The sequence below is a fragment of the Alligator mississippiensis genome, chromosome 1 (assembly GCF_030867095.1).
Source record: "Alligator mississippiensis isolate rAllMis1 chromosome 1, rAllMis1, whole genome shotgun sequence".
Lineage (NCBI taxonomy): Eukaryota > Metazoa > Chordata > Crocodylia > Alligatoridae > Alligator > Alligator mississippiensis.
The window spans coordinates 414,507,003-414,532,465 of record NC_081824.1 but is presented as its reverse complement, the minus strand read 5'-3'; the positions used below and the strand labels follow the sequence as shown (position 1 = coordinate 414,532,465).

Sequence of the window (25,463 nt, the reverse complement as noted above, 5' to 3'; positions counted from 1 at the left end):
AGGGCAGCTAGGATCTGGAACCAACTTCCAAAAGAAGTGGTGCTGGCTCCTACCCTGGGGGTCTTTAAGAGGAGGCTAGATGAACACCTTGTTGGGGTCGTTTGACCCCAGTACTCTTTCCTGCCATGGCAGGGGGTCAGACTTGATGATCTGCTCAGATCCCTTCTGACCCTACCTACTATGAAACCCCATGCCGCTGGCCTGCCCCCACTCCCCGGGCCCTGCTCCTCAGGCAGCAGAGCACCACCATGGCAGCAGGGGTGGAACAGGGGTCAAGTGGTGCTGGCCTCACCCCCCCCCCCATATACCCTCTGTCCCCACTGTCAAGATGGCACTCCACATTGATTGGTTGTTTCACTAACCAATCAGAGTGTTCCAAGAGCATTACAGACAGACAGACAGACAGACTAAGCCCTTTATTATATAAGAATTTTCCCTCATTGATTCCTTAGTATTGATAATAATCTTATTATAGATAAGGCAGCTTTAGACATTTTTACCACTAGTGTCAAACTTGCTTCGACAGCAGAATGCTTGGTTCATCTGTAATGGAACTTGGTAGCATTTTGAAGGGTAGGTAGAGTTTGATACATTGTGGTGTCTCTAGGTGCTGATTTTTTGTTTCCTCCCTCATAGATTTCCTGTTCATTCTGTTGAAATTAAATGCTAAAAATTACCATTGTATAAGTGCTTTTATTAGATTTAGAAGTTAAAAGAAATGTATTCACAATAGTTGCATCAGAGTTGTAACAATCTGTTAATGGGGGAGAAGGAAATTAGAGCAGACTCTAATGACAAGTGATTTTAAGAATATTTAGACAATTCATAGCGCTTAGGGTTGGAAGGGACCTAAACAGATCATCGGGTCTGACTACCTGCCGGGCAGGAATGAGTCTGGGGATGTAACACCCCAGCCAAATATCTGTCCAGCCTCCTCTTAAAGACTCCCAAGGTATGAGAGAGCACTACCTCCCTTGGGCCATTCCAGAGCCTGGCAGCCCTAACTGTAAAGTAATGTCTCCTGATGTCCAGCCTGACCCTTCTCTATAACAATTTGTGGCTGTTATTCCTAGTAACTGCTGGTGGTGCCCGGGGGAACAGAGTCTGTAAACCTTCCATTCCATGTAAACCTCTTTTCTTAGTTAGGTCCTGTAGATGTATAGCACTACTATGCTAGTAATGGTAACATCCCAGCATAAATTGTTTGGGACTAGCACTTTCTTTAAGTCTAAGTAGACAAGAAAGTGTGAAAGGGAAACAGACTTAAGATTTAAAGGAACTTGCTGTAATGGAGGGCTTCTAGCTTCTGTTACTTTAAGGGGGAGAGAGGGCAGCACAAGTGGTCTAATCAGTGGGTAACTGGAGCAGAGCTAGCTGCCAGAGAGTAAGCAGCAGAAAGACAGGAGCCTATAGGTGGCTACTTGAGAGCAAGCTGAATTGCAGCAGGTAAAGGAGAACAGTACAGGAGGAACAGGCTAAGACTATGGAGAAACCTCTGTGTATGCTTGAGAAAATTTGTTGGAAAGGGTGGTGCACCTGGGGAATACAACCAGCACCTGAGCCAGAGGAGGCAGTCTGGCTCTGGCTGCTTCAGGGACAAGGAACTCCTGAAACCCAAGCTGCCAGAGGCAGCCCATGACCCTAGCATAGGGGTAGGCAAAGTCCAGCAGGCTGTGGACTTCATTTCCCAGCAGCCCCTCCCTGCATGGCTGGGGCCAGTTTCCATGGTGACCCTAGCAGCAGTCATGCTGTGACAACACAGGGCCAGGGTTTCCATGGAGACCAGCCCCAGAAACACTGGCAGGAGCTGCTTTGGGGCAGGGCTGGGATCTTGCAGCAGTAACAGCATGGTCCAGAGCCAGGGCAGAGCCACCATCTGCAGTCTCCATGCTGAGATGTGCAGGCAGTGGATCCTGGCTCTGCCCCAGCTCCAGGCCATGCTGTCATGGTGTCAACAAGCTGGGTCAGAGCCTGGATCCGCTGTGTGCACATCCCTGCTTGGAGTATGGAGGCTGCAGATCGTGGCTCTGCCCTGGGTCTGGACCATGCTGTCACTGCTGCAAGATCCCAGCCCAGCCCCAGAGCAGCTCCCTGCCCTGCCAGTGCTGCTGGGGCAGGTCTCCACGGAAATCTTGGCCCTGCACTATCACACCGGGGCTGCTGCTGGGGTCTCCATGGAAACTGGCCCCAGCTACGCAGCCAGGGGCTGCTGGGAAATGAAGTCCATCCATCAAATGGATATGCCATTTTGCCCTAGAAGCTATACTGAGAGGTGGGGTTTTGTGAGAGAGCAGAGACCCAAGATGGGGTGAGACTTTAACTTAAACTCAGTTGGCTTGTATTTTAAGTTCTGTTTATGATCAGATATTTGGGTGTGGCTACAGGGTAGAATGGAGGCCACTGGTAGGGTGCCTGAGAGGCACTCCACATTATAAAGGGCTGAAGCCAGGGTAGAGGCCTGCAAAGGTCTGGGACCCAGTGGGCTGCATAGGGCTAAAGCTAAGTAGTTTAGAGGCTGGAGATAGCAGCCCTGCAAGAGTCAGGGACTCAGTGGGCTGAACCCAGTATACAACCAAAGGGCCCAGTGAAGGAAATAGTAAGACCTGTGAGGCACAGGCATAGTGCTGGGGGCAGCTGGAGACCACAGTTTAGTGCCCTAAGGCAAGATTAGTACCAGCAGGGTGAGAGTATAATTCTGAGATCTGATTAACCAGAGTGAGAGAGGTAAACTGAGGCTCACTCCAGCACCCTGGGGCAGCTTCCTTAAGTACTATAACATCAAGGTGCAGCAGGAAAGGCAGAGAAGGAAGGGTACCCTGAGGAGCCAGAGTGGGGCAGGAATTGTACAGCCACTAGGGTGCTTCACTTGCTCACTAGAGATGGTCATCCAGAGACTTTTTTTCAAACAATCTAACCATTGCATTCCTAATTGCTTAGTTGATTTTTACCCTGCTCTATCTAAAAGGCTCAGAGCAGCTTACAATAAACAGACAGCCCATGGAGAGGATTCCAGAAACAGCATCCCAAAACCCAAGAACTCCAACCCCCTTCCCCAAGCACTCCCTCTTCCCAAAAGCTCACACAGGCAAAACCTTCCCACCAAACCCAACTGCCATTTGCAGCTGCTATTTGCATTCAGTTACAAGAAGCTGTTTCCCATCCTGTTTATTTTCCAGTACCAACCCACTGACTCCCACCACCTTGCCTCAACAGCAGGGGAGATCCCCTTCCCCCTGATCCAAGCCCATACCACTTATCCTGCAAAGGGGCTTTGGCTGTTTCCCACCTTAGCCCCTCCAAAAATGTCTAACTTTTCTCCGCTTCATGTAGTATAACACCAAACCCCAAAGAACCTCAACAACAACAAAAAAGAATAAAGACCCTTGGTCCCTGCAGAAGGACTGGACCCCACTTTAGTGTCAGATTTTGGCGGCATCCGTCCAGACAGGTCTGCTGGCTTTGTATGTATGGCCTGTAGGGTGGCAGGGCCCTTAAGTGGCTATAGTGGTGCCTGGACAGGGGCCCCAGCCCAGCCCCAAGAGGTAGCAGAGGGGGGGGAAAGGGAGGAACTACTTCATTTTCTACTCATTCATTCTGACCATGTAGGGCCTTCAAAAAAATTGCAATTTTAAAACACAAGGCAGATTCTTGAGTGTAAACTGCTTTGTCAGCCTCAGTGAAGGCCTACATCTAAATTGGAGTACTTATGCCTATATAATTCTTGAGGAGTCTTAGTTCTTTGTAAACTAGCTCTGAGTGATCTGCCTAAAATGATGTTAAACAAGGGGATGTGGAAGGCAATTGCGTAGGGACCAAGGGGGAGGGAAACAGGATTAAGTTATATTTACTAAGTATGGAGTACTTGCCTTCAGTTTCACTTTCCTTTTAACATAGGCTTTTGGTATGTATTAACAGATGTAAAATAATAATTGTAGTATGGCCAGTGCATATCAGAGCCGGTCATTTTATGGAGTGCTGTAGCGAGAGAACTTTCAGATCTATGACCATAACATACTAAGAAGTTGCATAAATAAAAATCTGGAGAAGTGTTAACAGCTGAACCTGTTTGAAGCTGCACTGTTGACATGACTTTTTCTTTTGTGTGAAGATATGAATCCTAAAAAGCTTCTCAGATTTACTTTTTTTCTCTCCTTTTGAGTATTTCTATGTAACTATTGGATCTGTGGACTTGCTGTAAGAAAATTGGGAAAAGTCAGGGTAGCAGATCTATACAAATTTTTCACAGTAGCATGGTTTCTCCCTAATTTATATAATTTCTGTATCTGTTCTATCTTATAATACAGGGTTATCAAACTTCAATGTGGCCAAGGGCCATGTGTGGCACCACCATGAAGCTTCTGGGCTTGCATACTGCTTTGCTTCTTGGTGGCAGAAGCAGCCTCCCTCCCCCACCCCCTCATCCTCCTTGGGACTCATGGGCTGCCTTGGTCGTCCTCTGTCAGTGATCTATGACTAAGGTGACCATAAGGAAATCTGGGACAATGTCTCTTTTCCACCCCCCCTCCAAATCAGTGATGCTGCTGCAGGCAGAGTCCAGTGGGCAGGGGCACAGTTACAGTCTAGTGTGGAGGAAGAGCTGCCTGGTGCACAATGTATTGCACCTTGCTCCAGGACTCTCATTTTTAATTTTTGCCAACGGTCTGGGACTGGCCTTTGAAATTCAGGACTGTCCTGGGCAAACCAGGATGTCTGGTCACCCTCTTGCATCCCCACCCCACCAGCCACATGGCAGTAGGAGAGTAGGACGCTAGGGCCTGCAAGCTGCAAGTTTAACTACTCGCGGGCTGTATGTAACCCACAGGCCACCAGTTCGACATTCCTGTTCTAATAAAAACCAAAATGAATTAACTTAGCTAACCTAACCTAATTAACTAATGATGATTGGTTGGTTGTTCAGTGCTTATCTCTTGTGCTTTTGTTACTGTGAAGCTAACTTACTAAGGTTTTGTGCTACAATTGTAGTCTCCAAAATAAGTGCTCAACCTGAGAGTTTATAATCCATTTTGCTCCAACAGAACAAAACAATGCTACATATTAAGTAAAAAAAATAATGGGGTTTCATACCCTGAGAAAAACCCCCAAACCCCTTGGGGGTTTCAAAACACAATGTGTTTTGTTTTTTAGAAGAAGATTTGAAGATACACTTTTTAAAAGTTAACATCTTTACAAGAGAGATTCAGTTCTTGCATCTAATGGGATAAGAAATGGCCCCGGGTCAGATTTGGCCCCCAGCACTGTCATTTAACCTGCAAGTTTCCCTATGGCCTTGTATACTAGATTGGGTGCACAGGGTGGTGGGGGCCTGATCCTGTCAGGCAGGGTGTCCCTATACCACCTATCTAGTCCATGGGGCCAAAAGGTTGAATGCCACTGGAACAGGAAATAGAACCACTGAAAAGCAAGTTGTTAGGTAGCATGATTAAACAAAGGTTTTCAGAAAGAACAGTCATTTACTTCAGATTGTTCCCCAGTACTATGAAATTCAAAGTAGATCAATAGATTTGCATTCTTTTTAAACAGAGATTTTTCTGGAGTTACTTTCAAAAGCTAGTTTTTTATTTGTACTTGGTATGTTTTAGTATAATGAATGTGTACAGGTATAGTACATTCATCCATCAAAGGGACAGTCTGATGCTCTCTTGTTTTGCTTTTAAGTGTTTTCTTCCTGCTCTTCTGAAGGAAACAAAGGCTACTTTTTAACGTTTTTTGTCTTTTATTACAGCAGCAATGTCAGCTTACTTATAGGAATTGTCTGAAACGGAACACTGTCATGGTGGATGTAGGCAAGTGGTCAATATTTACCTTACTTTCACCTCAAGAAATAGCATCTATACGGAAAGCATGTGTATTTGGCACATCAGCCAATGAAGCTTTATACATAACCCAGAATAATGAGGTAAGACTACAGAAATGAAATGCCTTATCCACTTTAACTGCAATTCTAACTTCTTTGAGTGCTTGTTAATAAACAAATGTTCTATTCATGAAATTGTATATTTTAAAATGAAAAATGGTGCAAATAACGTCTAAATGTTTGAGATCTTACATGGAGATATGACTTGGACAATGGAATAGAAAGGATACATGTAAAATTTTGTAGGTGATACAAAACTTGGAAGGGTTTGCAAAAGCTCTAGATAATTTATCATTCAAAATAATCTTGATAACTTGGAAAAGTGGTGTTATTAATTTTTCATCTGGTTGATTTTGGACCAGATGCAAAGTACTATACTTGAGATGGAGAAATCAAATCCATAAATACAAAATGGGGAATAACTGGTATGGTATCCATACTACACAGGAGGATATAGGGGTTTCGGTGATTCCAAAACAAAATCAGAAATGTGATGTGATGCTATTGCAATAAAAGGTAAATATCTGGGATGTCATCTAAGAAACTTTTTACTATCTTTCATAACGTAACTTTCTACTCAGTGCCACTGAGGCCTCTGCTTGACCCCCATGTCCAATTTTAGCTGTCATTCTTGTTGCTGTTTCCATTTTTATTTGCTCTAGCTAAAGAATTACAGCCTCTACAGTTGTATCTTTCCACTGAAATCACATTTCCCCCTTTAACCAAAACCAGAATTGTCACAGCTTTCTTGTGAAAGAGAAGAAATTGCACAGTGCTATAAGCATAGATGCACAAAAAAGATGGAAGTAATTTGATCTGATTTCGGTACTTCCACACTAAAATTTCACCCTTAAGCACGCAACAAAAATAATCCGGGCTAAATCCAGATAAGGACTTGTGGACTTTAGGTGCCCAAGTCCAGAACTGTGATCCAGAAAACTGCTCTGCGGTTTGTAACCTTAGAAGCACCTAAACCAGAGGTGTCCAACCTTTTTGAATGTGGGGCCGGATCATGAACTTTTTATCACCCAGTGGGCCGGCAAGCCATATTCAAAGACCTCACAGGAAACAGTATCACATCACCTCCCCCCCCCCAACGAAAGTACAGTGTTTATTTTCATTTCCTGTCACAGCACCTCGGGCCTTAGAAAACAGCTTGGAGGGCTGCATGTTGGACAAGCCTGACCTAAACTCATTATGTGCCTCTCTGAACTTTAAACTTCTGTGGGGCCCAGAGTTCTGCTTTTGGGCATACCCAGAAATCTGTGGTCTGAGCAGTTCTGTGCCTTGCTCCTACTTAAATCTGATTTAGGATCCAGGAATTAGGCATTGCTTCCTCAATCTTGTAGACATGCTCAGAAGATCCCTAACACCAAGTGCGCCAGTGCCTTCACATAATGCAGATATAGTCACTCAAAAAACTAACAAGCCCAAGAACAGTGATGGTGGTGTTTGCCTATTATGTAATATTCTAGCAGTTGGAGTACCTACTGAGAAAGTGAGAGCCATGCTCAGTGACTCCTTCAGCCAGAAGGGAGTTCATATCCAAATTCAAACCCATATCTTTCACTTTGCAAAAGAATGTCCTAACCACCAAGCTGTAGGCTAGGCCAGAGCTGGAGTGTCCTAAATATTAGATTAGTGTCAGATTCCCTAAGGTAGTGTCTTGTTCCAGTCCTGTGAATTTTTTGCAATCCTTTCTGCATATTGGAACTAGGGATGTAAATACCTATTAATTAAGTACCTTTTTAAACTCCCCTAATGTTATCAGGTAAATGGTTAACTGATGGCATGCGTCTAACAGGGACTGGCCCCCACCTGTACTTGCTTGTTCTTCAGGCAGCAGCAGTGGGCTAAGAAAACCCTTCTGCTGCTGCCACCAGAGGCTTCGCAGCACTGTGGCAGGGCTCACCGCTGCTGCTTGCAGTTGGCTAGGAAAGCCCCTCACCTGATGCTGCCAGGGGCTGGGGCCAGCTGCAGGCAGCAGCGTGGGGTCCTGCCACAGCCCCTGTAAAGCCACAGGTGGCAGCAGCAGCTGGGAAAGCCCCTTGCTTGCTGCTGCTACCCGCACATAGCTGCCCAGGGGCCAGGATCATGCAGCTGTGCCAGGTTCCATAGAGCCTTGGCCTGGTTTGCTGCCAGTAATGCTACCTGGTTTGCTACCAGTAGTGGGTGTACGTGTGTCTTGGGGTGGATGGCAGGTAAGGGGCCAGGGTTGTGCTGCTGCAAGGATTGGGCCCCTCGTGGCTCCCCTGTTGCTTCCCTGCTGTACTAGGTACTAGTCCCCACAACCTCCTCCTCCTCCCTCCCTCCTGGCTGCCCAGCCGCCATCAGGGGCATGAGGTCACTTCCCTTTCCCACCCCTTCCTTACCAGACTGCTCTCCATCCCACACTAAACAATAACCAGTAGGGCATTACTAGTTATTAATATGAGAATGGTTAAATGTTTACCTGTACACATCCTTAAATGGAGCAACTTCAACAGGAGAGGTGGAGGGTGTCTTGATCCCGCTCCAATCGTAGCATATAGTTTGTCTTTTAGTGCACTCTACTTGGACATGAGAGAGTGGTTTGAACCCATTCCAGCTGAGGAATCCATTTAAACCTAGGTCCCTTCTGTCTGAGTAAGAGCCATAGGCGACGTGTAGGGGGGGCATGGGAGCACATGTCCCTCCCCTCCCCCCCCCAAGATTGGCCCTCGCTGGCTGGGGAGTGGGGGCGCTGAGTGAAGCACTGGCCAGTGTCCCCCTGAGATTGGCTCTGGCCAGCACTGAGAGAAGTGTTGGTGGAACTTCCAGTTCTGCTGCCAGCACTGTGATCAGCTGCTAGGGAACCTCACCCCCTTTCCCCGCAATCGGCGATTGGCCACTGCTGCCCCCCAGACTCTGGAGGCACCAGTTGCCCATGATAAGAGCAGTAGGCATAGATGGCATTTTTACATGTGGTCTGAGGCAGGGGAGGGGGCACTTTAATGCTCCGTTGACGAACTTTTGTTAAAGTGCCCCTGCCACTGCTTTGAGACACAGGGACCTTGAACACATGAAACACCTAGGCTGCTGGAACATGCTAATTAGCAATCTTCAGTAGACTCGATTAATTGATGTCCCATGTGTCTACAGGCATCCCAAGTGACTCTTTGTGTGGGTGGGTTTTAAAAGAAAAGGATGTATCCTTCTTGGTTCTTTCACAGGATGAATGTATATGTACTGTGTGGGAGATTTTTGTTTTCCAAGTTCTGGCTGAACAGAGTTGCTTGCCTGGAGCCCTGAGTTAGGTGCGTAAGAGACAGAGAGGGGTGGGATTTCAAACATCCCTGTTCTGAGTATTTACCTGAGTATTTACTGCTGATGAGCCCTAGGCAGCCTCATACCCAGCACTACTTGTACATTGTACAAGGAACCTTAGCAATTCTGGAGTTTGAATTCAATTTGGGGGCTAGGCTCTAAATGGTAAGGATTGCAGCACAAGTTTTTTTTATTAGTTCTACCCCTTTGAATTTTTAAAGGCCTGAGAGTTCCAGTAGAAGAACTTTCATTAGGGTTAGTAAATCTTTTTTTCTGTTTACACTGAGCAAAAATGTAAACTGGGAATTTGGAGCTAGCTGTTCAACCAGCTGTTAAGTTTGACAGGACAACAACAATGTTGCCCATGGGACATTGGAGTTAATGGCAAAACTCCAACAGATTTCAGCAGAGCCAGAATTTTTTCTCATGTGCATCTCTCTTCATACATATAAATCTAAATGGATTGTCTGAATGGATTGAAAGGAAAATTGCTTCTTTTTTTTTTTTATTCACCCAGGTGTTTGTTTTTGGACTAAACTGTAGTAATTGTTTGGGGACTGGAGATAATCAGAGCACAATAGTACCAAAGAAATTAGAAGCCTTATGTGGAAAGAAGATTAGCAGCCTCGGTTACGGAAGTGGACCTCATATTGTACTTAGCACTGAAGGTAGAAAATAAATATTTAGTATGTAAAATATAAGTTACCGATTCTTTTAGGATAAGCAAGAATGGAATCAGAGAGATCTTGAAATTCCAGTATAGTGGAGCTTTTGTGGGATTTCTGATGCTGGGCAAGCAAAGATCACATGCAGGTTCCTCCACTTGTCTAAATTTGTACTTCTGTCAAAGACTTAGGATTCAATCCATTGATTACTGAAGTCAGTTCATGCAAGTTTAAGCATCTGACTCCAAATTTGTGGCATGATGGTGACATCATTATTCTCTTTGGCATCAAGGGATGCAAATGGCTAGTTTTTAGAAATTAATGGTCAATTAAAATGCTGTAGCCAAATGCTGTAGTCTTTGGAATCCAATTGTATATACAGCATTTTCTTAGCTTCCAAAACACACAACTCTTCTAAAGGAAGAAGGCAAGTGTTTTCAATACTGGATGGGTAAGAAAAAGTGGCTATTGGAATAAAAAATTTTATTTTTGGTAACCAACACAAATGACTCGTTCATTTTCTCTAAGTTTTTGCCTTATTCTTTTATGTATTTACTAATGCATTATGAGCATGTTGAAATGAATTACTGTTTGGGAAAGGTGATATTAATAGTGATTCAACTTTTCATATGGCCTCATTGGGCAAAACCCTCTTTCAACATGCCTTTCGTCAAGTTAAGGCAGATATTTATTTAGTACTTTTTAACAGGAGTCTGAGAAAAGGGGAAAACTGCAGACTGTGAATGGGGGCTACTTTGGAAAATCCCGAGAGTTTCAGTTCCAAGAAAGAGAGGGAAACTGGTTGAAGTTTTGGTATTTTCCACACAAAGTTGCTTTGTATGTAGCTTCCATTATTGGATAGGAAAATTCATAGGTTTGAAATTGGGGGGGAATGGCTTATATTTATACTGTATAGTTAAGATTGATGTGCACTGCCTGGTTAAAGGGAGGTACATTTGCTGCCAATTTTATAAAAGGGATGGAGGGAAACATTTTCATTTTGTGCTAAATTTAGTAAAGCATTTCTTGCATGTTAGTTGTGATGTTTGTTATGTTCCTGTGCTATTAGTTGTTTTGCCAAAATGGTCTTGGGCTCGTGTCACTGTGTATCTGTTCGTGGTTAAACTGCGGAAGGAGAATTAAACCACTGTTCTAGAGTTTACACATATTACAGTTCTTGCAATATTCTCCCTAGTTGCTGAGTCATTCATCATTCTGTATTTTGCAGTTAGATATAAATAATAAAATCATTCTGTAAGTATTTTAACTCAATGGACATTTTAATTTCTTTGGAATCTGTGGTGGTGATTTGTGTTTGTGATATCTTACACAGATGGTGAAGTTTATGCTTGGGGACACAATGGTTACAGCCAGCTTGGGAATGGCACAACCAATCAGGGCATTACTCCTATTCAAGTATGTACCAATCTCCTAGTAAAGAAAGTGATTCAGGTAGCATGTGGCTCTCACCATTCTATGGCCTTATCATCAGATGGAGATGTAAGTCATCTTTTTATTATTATTTTATTTTATTTTATATTGAAAAAATGCCTCTTCAACTCTTTCACTTAACCTTTGAAAATAAAGGCATTTGATAGCCTTAGAGACTGAGTTATTCTCCGTCCATAGCTCAGGTACAAAGTAATCTTTACTCCTGTTGTCCTAACATTGTGCCTCAGATAAGACATGCCGGGGGGCAGGGGAAAGGATAGTTTATTTTCTAGGACTAAAATCCTTCTTTTGTTCACCTACTGTAATCTGAAAAATTAAGCCAGTGAGTTTTCTTGTGGCTTTTTAAGAGTTGCATGCTTCTCATAAAAAATTAAACTAAAAAGAATATTGCATTTAAAGCTGTATCATTGTGAAAGATTTTTTTTTGCCTATACTATTCCTTACTTGAAGAATTCTACTAGAAAAGGTAGACAAGGTTCTTTGGATAAATGTGATATCTTTTATTAGACCAACTAAATAGTTGGAAAAATTGGTCTTTGCAAGCTTTCGGGTAGAAAGCTTCAGGCAGAGCCTGAAGAAGGGTGTTTGTACCCGAAAGCTTACAAAGACCAATTTTTCCAACTATTTAGTTCGTCTAATAAAAGATATCACATTTACCCAAAGAACCTTTATCTGCCTGTGTCCTTAGATCTACATGGCTACAACCAACACCCCTGACCACTAGAAAAGGTAGAATTCTTTTAAAAGGTTCAAATTTAAGGGTATTTGCTGTGTGTGCAGTAAAGAATGTTGAAGATATGTAACCCATCCACGCAAAACAGTGTTACTGTCAGTCTTTTGATTTTTTTTGACTACTGACTTTGATCACTCCAGTGTGTGTTTTGTAGAAAAATTCTGTTTGTCTCGTCCTGTCCCATCCTCTCTCCCTCCCTGCAAATAACTATTAGTAATATTGACTGATTAGTCTCTTTTTTAATAAGTGATATTTTTGAGTCTACAGAGAAACTCCCTAATCTACATCTGCTTTCAGATGCTATTGGAATTGTGTTTAATCCTTAAATCTTCTTAAAAGCCCATCTGACTATGGTTATAAGAGCCAGGTACCTAGAATCAAACACCTCCAAATTATGCTCTAATATAAAATCATATGAAGATCATTATAACCTAATGTATTAAATCAATACTTTCAAGGATGGGGAAGGAAAAGATTCGTAGGTTGACTCTGAAAGGGCCATGTGCACGCTGCATGGCCACCTGAGCTGGAAGGTGGTTGAGACTAGGCAGCCTGGGGCCTTTTGAAAGGACTGCCAACCACCCTATGGTGGGCACTGCCAAAATGCAATGCTAAAGAGCACACTTTGGCAGAGACAGAAATGAGGACTGTTGGGGGATAGGGTATTGCATCGCTTGTTGTTATCATTTGGACTTTGAATAATTTTTCCTTGTGGAGGAAATGAAGAATCAGGGGCTCTGCTATGAGAGGGAGGGGCAGTAAGGGAGGGAAGGGTTCTTGTGTGTGAGGTAGGGGAACCAAGAGTGGGTAGGAACGAGAGGGAATCTGAGGGGATTGCTTTCATTTATGGTGTAAATGAATATAGATTGGCTTGTGGGGGTTTACCTCCTTGGTCAGAGGCAAGGGAGCATAAGGTGGTAGATTATTTCTGAATTTTGGATGGTTTGGGGTATTTTAATATTATTCTGATTCTGTAACTTTTTGTTTTATATTATAAGCTCCCTTGAGCCTTCTTTGAGAAGGGCAATATATACATCTAATAAAGGAATAGAAAAGATTTGGAATTTTCACTTCCATATATGGCAAATGCACATTTTTAGGCAGTAATGATAAAGCCAGAACAAGGTGAGATGAAAAGTAAGAAGGGAAATCTACAGGTTTTAAAATTATAACTAAAATTATTTTTAGTATGAATACTTATACAAGTGTCAGCATTGTAGTTAAATACAGTTTTTAGTTGCTTTTAATCTACACTTGTTCCCTACTGCTTTCAGTTTCAGGCTTTATTGTACAGGAAATAAATGTGATTTATAAATTGTGATTATACTAAATATAATTGAACAACATTTTATAGAAGGAATTGGCTGGTACGTGTATATGACTAACTTTTTGGAATTTCAGAAGAGCTTTGAATTGTTACATGATAACGAGTTGTAATAGTATTAAAAGTAGAAGAGCTTAAGACTGGTAATATTTTTTTTTTAATTGGCTCACTTTACAATTGAGAGAGAAACTGTATATACTACGTTCCTAGGTCTGAGAAATGGCTGTGTATGTCAAAGTTTATATATATTAAGATAACTACCAGGTAGAATGATTTATTTTCATTAACCCCATTATATTAATGAAAGTAATCACTTAAATGGGAAGTAAGTAGTAAATCTGTACAGCAGAGAGAGAGATTATCAGAAGTAGATACAGACCAAGTAGAGAATAGTTGCTATTGTTCAACCTAATTATGTAAATGAATAAGCCCATTCAAAGGGAAGAGGGCTGTTATAACTTGTTGGGCAGAAGGCAGGGCTCGGTGGCACCTTGGATACTGGCTAGTTCAGAAAAGCACAAGTTTTGTAGTCAAGGGCCTATGGTCTATTTCAGGGGTGAGCAATTATATTCGGCAGAGGGCTTTATATTGAGTTTTGGCAAGCCATCAAGGGCTGTGTGACAGGCATCCAGGGACAGATAAATATTTATTTTTTAAATTTTTTAGGGGCCCCACGGGCCAGACAGAATGGCCTGGCAGGCTGCATTTTGCCTGCCCCTGGTCTGCTTCATCAGATACTATGAATGGATTTCAGAAAGCAGGGATGTATTAAAAAGGAATTTAAATGCAAAGCATGAGAAAAGGAGGGTGGGGAGCACTGGTGAAAGGTAAATTGAATAGCTCATTATGGATAAACAAAGCAGTTAACCTGCGAACCTAAGGGTATAAAAACTAGACCAGTTAATGGTGTAAGAACCTATAGTCTCTGTTAAGACCACACTTAACACAGTCCAGTCTGTGGATAATTTCTTGTTCCACAATTTTGCGTTTGAGGTGGCTTTTAAAGTTTTTTGTTGTTTTAAAGAGCAGCTACTCTGAGAGAAGTGATGGAATATCCAGGGAGGTTTAAGTGTTCCACCATGAGCCAGTATTTCTGAAATGGACATCAAATTTGTGTCCATTCTTTCTTCCACGTAGGGATCTCCCCACCTGTCTAAGATAGATAGATAGAAGGGCTCCAGCTCCATGGATCTGGCTTGTGGGACATAAGTTTGATACCCCTGCTCTAGACTTAGGGGGTCTTACATTTAGAATCTTGTTAAGTTGTTTTCAAAAAGTTTTTATTTCAAGTATCACAAGGAAAACATTTAGAGCTTTATAGCATGTGGAAAATTCCTGTGGTCATACATAGTGCCAGATTATCATGGTTGTACGTGGTTTGTGACATTGACAATATTTTTATTAAATATTTCTGATATAGTAAAGTAAATTGTATCCTTTCTTCCAAAGAACTTAGTTACCAAGAGTTAACATTTTAAATTAAGCCATTTGGTTAAATCTTTCTCTCTTGCCTCCCTCCCGCCCCCACCACCATGGGCAGGTATATGCCTGGGGATATAACAACTGTGGTCAAGTTGGATCTGGATCTACAGCCAATCAACCAACTCCTCGTAAAGTCTCAAATTGTTTACAAACTAAAATGGTTGTTGGTATTGCTTGTGGTCAAACTTCCTCCATGGCTGTAGTAGAGAATGGTGAGGTAAGTTATCTTCTATCATCTCATAAAATATATTGTGCTCATGTCTGGATAGAGGAGAAGTATTGACATAGAAAACACTCCTAATACATCAGTACTGCTATGGAACTGATATTATTTTTTGAGCTCTGCATCATTTGGTTCTTTGCTGTATACTTAGACTCTTATAGTTTCATCCATTGGTATGGAATGAACATGTTCTGTTCATTTGTCTTCATTTCAGCTATGGGGTCTTGAATTGAAACTAAGATGAGAAAATGAATACATTTGTCTCTGGCCCCCAGGAGGTGTTAAAATAGTAGTGTGATTTGGGTCTGAGGTGTTTTATGACTTGACATGCATGGCTACGGCAAATTTTGGGGTGGCTGTAGCCAAGCCTGTAGCACCCTGGCCCAGCCTCCACTGCTGGGAAGAGGCTGGAGCAGCTCCTAGCCCCAAATGCATAGTGGGCAGCCTGCCCTCGCCCCGCACACAGATCTGGGGGGCACGTGCCCCCCATCCTCCCCCCAGGGTACACACAGTGATGGGAGTCGCCCACCCTGGCCCCAGCCCCATTCCCTCCTTCACCATGGGGGCCTCAGTCTGGTCCCTCCCCTACAACCCTTCCCCCCCACCACAGACTTACTAGCTGGATATTGATCTCCAAGCTGCTGGGCTGCATATCTGCAGTCGGATCAGTATCAGCCAAAAAAATCTTTATTGGTGGACCTCTAGCTCTGATATATACTTTCTAATAGAAAGAAACTAGGAAGAAATTTGAAGCTCTGAATAGTCAAATAGAGGCCTATTCAGCTATTGGATACGTTTTAAGTTGATCAAGATGTTTGATACTGTTCTTAAGATTGTCAGCTAAAAAATTAAATCAGCACAGTGGGACCTGAAAGGTGTAGAATATTGCCACTCTTTTACAGAAAACTTACTAGGACAGTAAAGGAAGGCATCTTTAAAATAGCTTGCCTTCTTTTAAAAGATTAATAGAATTAAATATAGAATTGAAAAAAATAGCAGAAATTTATTAAATTTATTACATGCTTCCTACTCTATTCCATCACCTCTTCTCAGGTTCACAATTTGATGCTCTCACCAGAGACGCTTCTTACAGAGTTCTGTTGTCTCTGATTACGTCAATACTGAGTCAAACTCAGTATTTTTACAAACAGAACAGGAAATTTAATCTTTTCTTTTCCTCCCTTAAACCAGGTATATGGATGGGGTTACAATGGTAATGGTCAGCTAGGTCTTGGAAACAATAGCAATCAGCTAACTCCATATAGAGTGACAGCCTTGCAGGGTGTCTGTGTGCTTCAGGTAAGTCCAAGTCAGAAGTGAAAATGCATTTATTTAATATTCATTCTCTCTCCAAAATCTTATTCTAAGATTTAAACGTGTAGAATTAAAGATTTAATTTTTTTAAGTTGGTCTCTTAAATTCTATTAAAGCTAAAGGCCTAACGTCCATCAACAGAATATTTGCTTTGCAAGCCTTAGGAATGTTTCACATATGACTAACCATCAAGTACATTATGCTGTAAACCTCTCTTGCAAGGAAGAGCGAAGTGGGGTAGAGCAGGTAAATACAGAATGAATGATTGAGACCAGGTAAGCCTGGATTTTCAAGGGATTTGATTTACTTTAATATCTTGAATTAGGAAGTGGATTAGGAGTGAAAGGCTCAGGGAGAAAAGAGAACCAGAGAAGAAAGGTGGTCTTAAAGTGAAAATATAAGACTCTAGGACAGTAGTTCTCAACCTTTTTGGCCTCAAGTTACCCCTCCCTAACTTTTGTGAATTTAGTGGCACCTGATTTCAAAAACTAATTTACATATTTGAGCACTTACTTCCTTGGAGAGGGCCTCTGCAGCGGGAGTGGGAGATTTGTCCAGGCAAGAATACACCTGAGCCTGGCTTATCTGATGAGATTATCAGTTTATCTCCTCACACTTCAGTCACCCTTCAAAGGATGTGGTGGCATACCGGGTGCCCAAGTACCCTGTTTGAAAATGTCTTCTTGAAGAATCGGGAGATCTGTGTTCTAATCTAGGCTCTGTCAGACTATCAATAATTTAGGTTTAAATGACACATCAAATCATGTTATCTTTAAATGGGTTAATAGGTACTTACTTTATAAGACTCTTATGAAGCCTCAGTTCATAAAAAGTTTAGCTAGAAGTGAAGGAAGACTTGACTGTTCTTTCTGGATGAATTATTGGAGTTTGGAATTTATTGGTCGGAGACTGTAAGGCAGTGGTGGCCAAACTTTTTGTCAGGTGTGCCACAACTTAATTCCTATGCCCACCATCATCTCCCTGAGTGCTGCTTTCATTCCTTAGCCTCCCCCACTCCCCCATAGGCTTGCTTGATAGATTTTGTACACTGGGTGCTGGAGTGGAGATGAGGCATTGAGCCTTCAGCTACAGGGAGCAGAATAGAGGCAGGAAACTCCTGTAACAGGAGGGGTGACACTGCCAAGAACCAAGTTAACCCTTCCCTGGCCCCATCAACCACTAAAGTTTTATATGGTGTGCTAGGATCCAAAGCCCTTAATTTGGTGACAGCTACAGGTCTAAGAAAGCATTAGCCTGGCTCTTGGTTGTAACACCTGACACCTCTCTCAGCAGTGTCCTGCCCCCACTTTATACCTAGGAAGGAATGCTCTGCTCCTTGCATCTTCTGCTGCATCCCATTAGTACCTAGGGTTCACCTGCCCAGCAGAGCAGCTACCTGTGACATACGTGCCACAGGTTGGCCATTTCTGCTATAAGGGAATTTTATAGAATAGGCCTATATTTAAAACATAAGCTAAAACTTGACTAGCTGTTCTGGATAAAGAATGATTGTTTTATGTGTATAGATTCATTTTGAACTGTCATTAATTCTGAATTGTCAGTAATAAATAATTAATAAACCCTACATTACAGGGATTTACACTTCCTAGTACTTCCTACTAATGTGTCATTTTCATTAGTTTTACATATTGGGAAAGATCAGTTTTTGATGTTAAATAAAGCATGATGGGGATATTTCATGTGTTCAAATCGTAAATGTAATGAGTGCAATAATTTATCTTCTGCTTTTTTCTGTTTAGTAATAATTGTTGTAAATTTACTTATAGATTGCCTGTGGCTCTGCGCATACACTAGCACTAACAGATGAGGGTTTGCTCTATTCCTGGGGTGCTAACACTTATGGGCAGTTGGGAACTGGCAATAAAAATAACCAGCTAAGCCCAACGCACATCATGATGGAAAAGGAAAGGTAATGTTGCTGCAGCTAACATTCATGGATTGAGATATTTCAAAAGCCATAGTGCATGCTGAAACGTATACACATTTGGATCTGTGGATGTTCTTATTGCTTAACTTAATTTTGTACTTTTCCATACTGTTACCTTTATTCTTTTCTCTGAGTTATAGACAGCATACTTTTTGGAATCTTGTAGTGGCTTCTGCACTAACTTCTGAAAGTATGTCAACATCCTATCCATTGCATTTCTGGCTTGAATATGTATAAGAAAGCCAGGTGTGAGAGTCAGTAAGCCAGCCCAAATATTTTTGCTCTTCTCAATGGAATGGGAAATTATAAATATGTGCCAAGTTTTTAAACTAGGTTAAATCAGGACTGTCCAACTTCCCCACACTTGGAGGCTGCATACTGCACCAGACATGCTGCAGGGGCAGGCATTGCCCCACTGTGTGGGCAGTGTCAGTGGCACATGTCCTCCTAGGATCTGTTCCTTGCTGCACAGGCATTACGGGTGGCATTTAGCCCTGCCTTACCCCACTACATGGCTGTGCGAGTGGCAGCTAAAGGGCAGCAGCGGGCAGGTGGGAGCCCAAAGGCTGCATGTTAACCCCTTTGCAGGCTGCTAGTTGGACAGCCCTGGCCTAAAAAAATGCTGTGGGCGAGACAGCTACAAAGGCCTATGGGCTGAATACTGGCTGCTTGTGGGCTGCTTGGTTGAACTGCCCTCCACTAAGTAAATCTGTTGCCTTGAAAGAGCTGTCCTATTTGGAAATGGCTGGGGACCACTTGCCCCACACTTCCCCAGGAAGACCTTTGCACTTCACTTGAATTTCTATTGATTCTTTGCTTTCATTCTATTCCAGTGCTTGTGTACAGATTTCTAATTGGCAAACGATTGATATTTGGCTGTTTCTCTTACCAAGCTAAATTTTTCCTTTTGGGAAAACCCTGGTCCATTTTTGTAGGGCTGGCAACATCTGGCTCATGGAGTCAGAGCTTTTTACATGGGCCAGAGCTAAGGAGCTTCACCTCATAATTCCAAAATGTTGCATTTTAACTGGACCATCATGGCTACAACATCACCCCAACACTATCACAACATAGAGGATGCCAAAAGACAAAACTTTTGTGCTATTATCTGGATGCTATGTTGCTCCTAAATTAATGGCATAGGATAAATCTGGCTTTTGATGTAAAATAAAAAAATCTATTGGGGAATATGGGGATTTTTACTTCTTTGGAAGCTTCTTAATTTATCTGTCTTATTCCTCCCCTGGCTGTTTGGAAATCCCTTTTAGTATGTTCGAACATGGAAAACATAGCTTTTATTTTAAAGCTTAATGCTAGGATTCTCCTTGCCTCCTCCTATTCTCCCCCCCCCCCTTTTTTTTAGTTTCTCAAGTACTTTTTTACCAGCTGAGTAGAGATTCTGGAAATACCTGTACAGTTCCTTTAGCAGCAATATGATTTTTCTGGTTCAGATCTAACTGAATCAACTAATAGGTATAGGGACTCCATGAGCAAAGAGAGAACAAAATAAAGTAACTGTACATTAGCAGCTGCAGTGCATCAATACCATGATCAAGAGCTGAGAAATAAATAATAAAAAATAGAAATTAGAACCTCTGTATAAGAAGTATCTTTTCCAAGAATATGGTATTAAATATGAATGTTTGAAAAATGAATATGAGGACTATGTCCATTTTAGTTATTTTCCAAGCAGTTCTTAAACTTAGGGGAATAGAGAGAGCTGAGGAGTGAAGGAGCAGTGGAAAAAGCTAAATGTAAAATGCAGTGCCTGAGTTGGGCATGTTTTTGGCAGATTGGGCCAATTTTAGGAACAAGAATCCTAGGTCATGTGGACCTGGTTAGGACAAAAGGTTTTTCTTTGTCAGATGGGTCTTGTAATAGAGCACACCTGTCTCTTCTTAAGATAATCACTTTATTGGAAAGTTAACTTAAGTTTACATAGCATTCATATCAGTGGGAACATAAAAACATACTCTTTCCTGGGAGGAGGGGTGAAGGCCAGACCCCAGCACCTCTGAGCACTTGATGGTGATTCAGTTAACACTTCGGATATATGTTAATGATGGATTGGTCATGAAGACCTCCTACCAAATTGAATAATTTGTTGAGGCTCCACATTCACTATTCAACAACTGTTTAACTATGATGGTCTTCAGAGGTTATCAGTTAAGTTTTGGCTTCTGACACTGAGTACCATTCCTTATGGTACTATTTAAGTAACTTTGTTACTGTGGTCAAGCACTTACTGTTTTCCTGTTTAAATACAAAGTATGGAATCTGGCCTTAGCCAGCCTGTCTTTAGCCAAGGTTAACCCAGAATTTTTATTTTAAATGCACATTTACAGCAAAAATGTACAGTTCCCCTTGTTATGTAATGGAGGATATGTACAAGATAGAGGTACTTATGCCAAGGCCTCTGTGGTCCTTACGTAGTCAGGTTTGGGGCAGGCAATTTCACTGCCTAAATACAAAAGCATAGCTGAAGAGGGACTGGAAGCTTCCTCAAGTGGAGTATTTTTCAGTGCTTGCCACAAAATATCTTTTCTATTGCATTGTTCCTAATAACTTAAGATAGTTCACATTCTAATATTATAAAACCTTAGCACAGCTGCCTCGCCCTCCCCTCCCCCTCCCCCTCCCTGCTCCCTGCAGGTGATGATGGAACGGAAGGGGAGGGCGAGGCCAGCTCCCCTCCCCTTGCTACTTGGAGGTAATGGTGGTGGTGACATGCAGGGGAGAGGGGTCAGGACACTGCGGGGGGAACGAGGCCACCTGCACTGGCCTTGGCCCACCCCTCCCCCCTTCTGTCGTCATTGCTGCCTGCAGGGCTGATGTGGTGGTGGTGGAGGGGAAGGAGCTGTCTTTGCATCCCCCCTGCCCACACCCCCCAGCTTCTTGGAGCTGGCAGCTCTGCAGGGTGGAGTGGGCCTGGACCCCAAGTGATGGGGGTGGGGGCAAGCAGCCCCAGCTGCAGCATTGGTGCATAGTGGGCCTGGGCTAGTCATGGCAGTGGAGAAGGGAGGAGTAGGCCTGTGCACATTCCTTCCTTCCCCCTGCTACCACCATGGGGAATGGGGGAGCAGGCCTGGGCCCAGCACAGTGGGGTGGGAGGAGGGCAGAAGCAGGCCCAGGCTGATGCGATGGGTGTGGGGGGAGGGAAGTAGCAGGCCCGGGCTTGGGTCTGATGCGGGGGATGTGGGTGAGGATCAGGCTCCAGGCAGGGTGTGGAGAAGTTGGCCTGCGGTGGCGGTGTTGGGGGTGGGGAACTGCAAGCCCAGCCCAATGTGGCAACACCATGGGGACAGGAGGAGTGGGCCTCCCCTCCTTGGGCCAGGTCCATTCTTCCCCCATCCCCCGCATCGGTCCTGAGCCCTCTTGTGTCCCCGCTGCCGCCAGGCCGGCCCAGACTCACTACTCCCATGCCTCTGCTGCCGTGGCCTGCCTTCTCCCCACCCTCAGGCACAGTCCTCCCCTGCATCGGGCCTGGGCCCACTTCTCCCCTCCCCCCGCTGCTGCAGTGGGGAGGCGGGGAGTGGGCCCAGACCCCAAGCATCAAGAGGGAGGTGGTGAGTGGGTGAGAGGGCCTGGGTGGGGGTGGGGTGAGGGGTTGGGCACAGAGCTCCAACCCTGCACACTGCACCCCCCGGTTATTCTTGACAGGTAGTTGTCTAGTCTTATAAATAAGGACCTACCAAAATTGTGATTTCATGATTTTTGCAGAAACTGCCATTTTTGGGCAGACCCTGTGGGGGAAAAAGCCAGGGGCTTCCTGTGTGGGGGGAGAAAAACTCTTCAAAAATAAAATGCTAGCTCTGGGAAGAGGGGAAGGATGCTGCTGGCATGGCAAGTTGGCTGCTGCCGCTTCCCCTTGCCACTGATTGGCTGTGAGGGCTGTCCTTTATACAACCAATTGCCAGTGAGGCCATATGATGGATAGCCCTTGCAGCCAATCAGTGCTGAGGGGTGGGACTGAATGATGGGCAGCCATCAGGGCCCCTTGGCTTCCCATTCGCCAATCAGAGGTATGTGGGGAGCCACTGTGTCGCACCCAAGAAAATAGCTGTCAGCCACATGGTCTGCCTTTGAAATCAGCTGGCAGTTGCCTCGACTTTGGTAGATCCTTATTTATAAAATATTGTTTGACATCTGGAGGCCTAGAACATGCACCATTAATTCAGAAATAGTATTGGTTTCCTGACTCTTCCCAAATTTCTTTTTGCTGCAAAATAGAAACATGAAGATATCAATACGTTTATCCTTAGATTTTGCTTATTTGTCTTGTGTTTGGCAAGATGTGTATTCCTTTTAGAAATCTTTGACTGTTCATGACCGATGGAAGGTGAAAGCATTTCAGGTGAAAGACATTTGTTAATGTCACTTTTTATAAATGTCACTAATTGAAACTGCATTTTGCTTATGTAATTGTAACTTAATTTTGAATTTGCTTAGGCAAAGGTGGTTCAGTTGAGTTTGATTTGGTAAACAAAAGACTGGACTACAGTTGCCAGTGTCTCCTTTTTTTCTTTGACAGAATTGGGAGTTTTTAATATTATAGTTCTATTCATAAAGTTGTTGCAGGAAAACTGCATATTTTATGTTTCTGTTTACAGGGTTGTAGAGATTGCAGCCTGTCACTCTGCTCACACTTCTGCTGCCAAGACCCAGAGTGGCCAGATATACATGTGGGGCCAGTGCCGTGGCCAGTCTGTGATTATTCCACACCTTACTCATTTCACCTGCACTGATGACGTATTTGCTTGTTTTGCTACTCCTGCTGTGATGTGGCGTCTCCTTTCAGTAGGTGAGACAAGTTAGGGTTATGTACTGTAATGCACCTCTGAAACAGGTTTTCAATTCAAATATAAATGGTTTGTCTTATAAAACTGGAACTAGATAGATATAAAAAAAAATTTAAATTGTGTGTGTTTATATATAATGGTATAGCACACAGTAAGTGCTTTATTATATATAATCAAAATAAAGCAGTTATTAATGTGTGCTATAAATGAGTGTAGAACTAGATTTTTGTTCACATGGCATTCAGTAAAAATTAAATGTCTAAAAATTAAAATTATATATCCCACTACATATGTGCAAATGACACTCTGGCTTACATATGTAGTGGGATATATAATTTTAATTTTTAGACATTTAATTTTTACTGAATGCCATGTGAACAAAAATCTAGTTCTACACTCATTTATAGCACACATTAATAACTGCTTTATTTTGATTATATGTCTAAAAATTAAAATTATATATCCCACTACATATGTAAGCCAGAGTGTCATTTGCACATATGTAGTGGGATATATAATTTTAATTTTTAGACCTTTTATTTTTATTGAATGCCAAGTGAACAGAAATCTAGTTCTACAGTCATTTATAGCGTACATTAATAAATGCTTTATTGTGTGGTGTGGGTGTGTGTGTTTTAATGTGATGGCAGAACCACAACAGTTAATATATAAACCAGTTTTAATCAGATTTTTTTGTTGTTAACCCAGTGTGTAACCCTATACTTTGTAATATAGGAATGGGATTAAATTAATTTCACTCCTCAAGCTCATTTACCTCTTGTATGATATTCTAGTCCTTCATGTTGACAATCCCTCCCAACTTTTCCATTAGCAGATTTAATTCTTCTCAGCCTCTTGAAGGCTCACATCAAGTGTATTCCTATTTCTTGTGCCAACAGTATCAATAGAATTTTAAACAAGGTCAGTCCCAAGTTTTAATCCTTGAACTCTACTGGTGACCTCCTCATACCTTAATGTTTTCCCCTTTGGCACAAACTGCTGTCATTTTCCTGTTTGTCAGATTTACAGTTCTTGAACTAATCCCAGTCATATCAACCTTAACAAATTTTTCAACTGGAGTTTTATCAACTGCTTTACCAAAGTCAAGATAGATTAGATCTACTGAATTTCTGTCGTCTTGAAAATCAAGCTACCTGGGCAGTTTGGCACAATCTACCTTGGTAAATTCATGTTTCATTTTATCCTATTTTTCATTTCCTCCATGTTTTCATTCATTTTTTCCTTCAGAGTTTGTATAAAGCTTTGTATACTGTTGTGTACAGACTACTGGGTCTGCACCTGTTTGGAGCACTTCCACCTTCTTGCCCTTAATTACAGTTACTACTCTTTCTGTTCTTTAGTTGTACATTACCATCCCCAATTTGACTTGAGTTAGTAAAAATCTTTGATCCAGAACTCTCAGAATTCTGTGATTGAAGACTAGCCTCAATTTGGACACTCTGAGCTCTTTGCATTTTGCTTCTATACCTATGGTAGCTCCATTCTTTTATCTGTGTTCAGTTTTCTCATTTGCATGTTCAATATCATTATCATTACTGAAAGCTTAAGCAAAAGTATTAATTTAATCTTTGGACCATAGCTACATACACTGCCTTAACTTTTTACTTCATTCTTACTTCATTATCATCATTTTCTTTCTTCTTTTTCTTGTTTTCTGTTTTTATGGCTAAAGACGCTTTTACTACTCGTTTTAATGTCCTCTGCAGGATCTCACTCCATCTATTCTCACTTCTTATGATTATGATCCTTCCCAAACTAATATCTCCTGCTCCTGACTAAGCTCAGCTAGTTTCCAATTCTGCTACCTCTTTTTACAAAGCAATATTTGGATAAGTTTTTGAGAGTTAAGTTGATCTATGGGGTGGTTTGAACTAAGCTGAAAAGCCAGGGAGTCATTTGCACATATGTAGTGGGACTAGATCCTGGATGTGAACCAGAGTGGTTGACATCACATTGCCTGCAGAGTAACCATTAGACACAGCATATTGCTTAGCAACTAAACTTGAGCAGCACCTATGTACTATGACATCAAGTCCTCCCCATGGCAGTATCTGAGAATGTTAATGATGTTAGTTGCTCTCTGCCTTCTGAGAAGTCTTCTGAGAGCAGATTTTCTGGAGTAAGAGTAGATACTTCAAAATGCTGTAAAATGAGTATGCATGCTGTGATTTTTACTTTAGAAGTATTGTGAAAGAAAGCAGCATTAATTTACTAAAGGCCTCTGTCAATTTTCGTTCTTAAATAGAGCATTAGAATAATTTTGCTGTATGTCTCTCACCTGTTTCCTTGCACTCCAGGTGGGCATTGCGGGGGCACAGGGACAGGATGTGCCCTTCAATCTG

General features: G+C 42.4%; 1 protein-coding gene across 2 annotated transcripts in view; it reads left to right on the top strand.

Annotated features, from left to right (window-relative positions):
* The window catches only part of RCBTB1 (RCC1 and BTB domain containing protein 1), a 44,615-nt gene that overhangs the window by 7,674 nt on the left and 11,478 nt on the right, over window positions 1-25,463 (top strand). The window contains exons 2-8 of one of the 2 annotated variants that reach the window (XM_006259561.4): window positions 5,747-5,917; window positions 9,678-9,828; window positions 11,159-11,325; window positions 14,875-15,033; window positions 16,231-16,338; window positions 18,141-18,283; window positions 22,912-23,102. In XM_006259561.4, coding sequence (XP_006259623.1) covers window positions 5,792-5,917; window positions 9,678-9,828; window positions 11,159-11,325; window positions 14,875-15,033; window positions 16,231-16,338; window positions 18,141-18,283; window positions 22,912-23,102 — 1,045 coding nt within the window. In that variant the 5' untranslated portion in view covers window positions 5,747-5,791. Of the gene's footprint in view, window positions 1-5,743; window positions 5,918-9,677; window positions 9,829-11,158; window positions 11,326-14,874; window positions 15,034-16,230; window positions 16,339-18,140; window positions 18,284-22,911; window positions 23,103-25,463 lie in introns of both variants that reach the window. The other variant, XM_019500431.2, reaches the window with a different exon arrangement.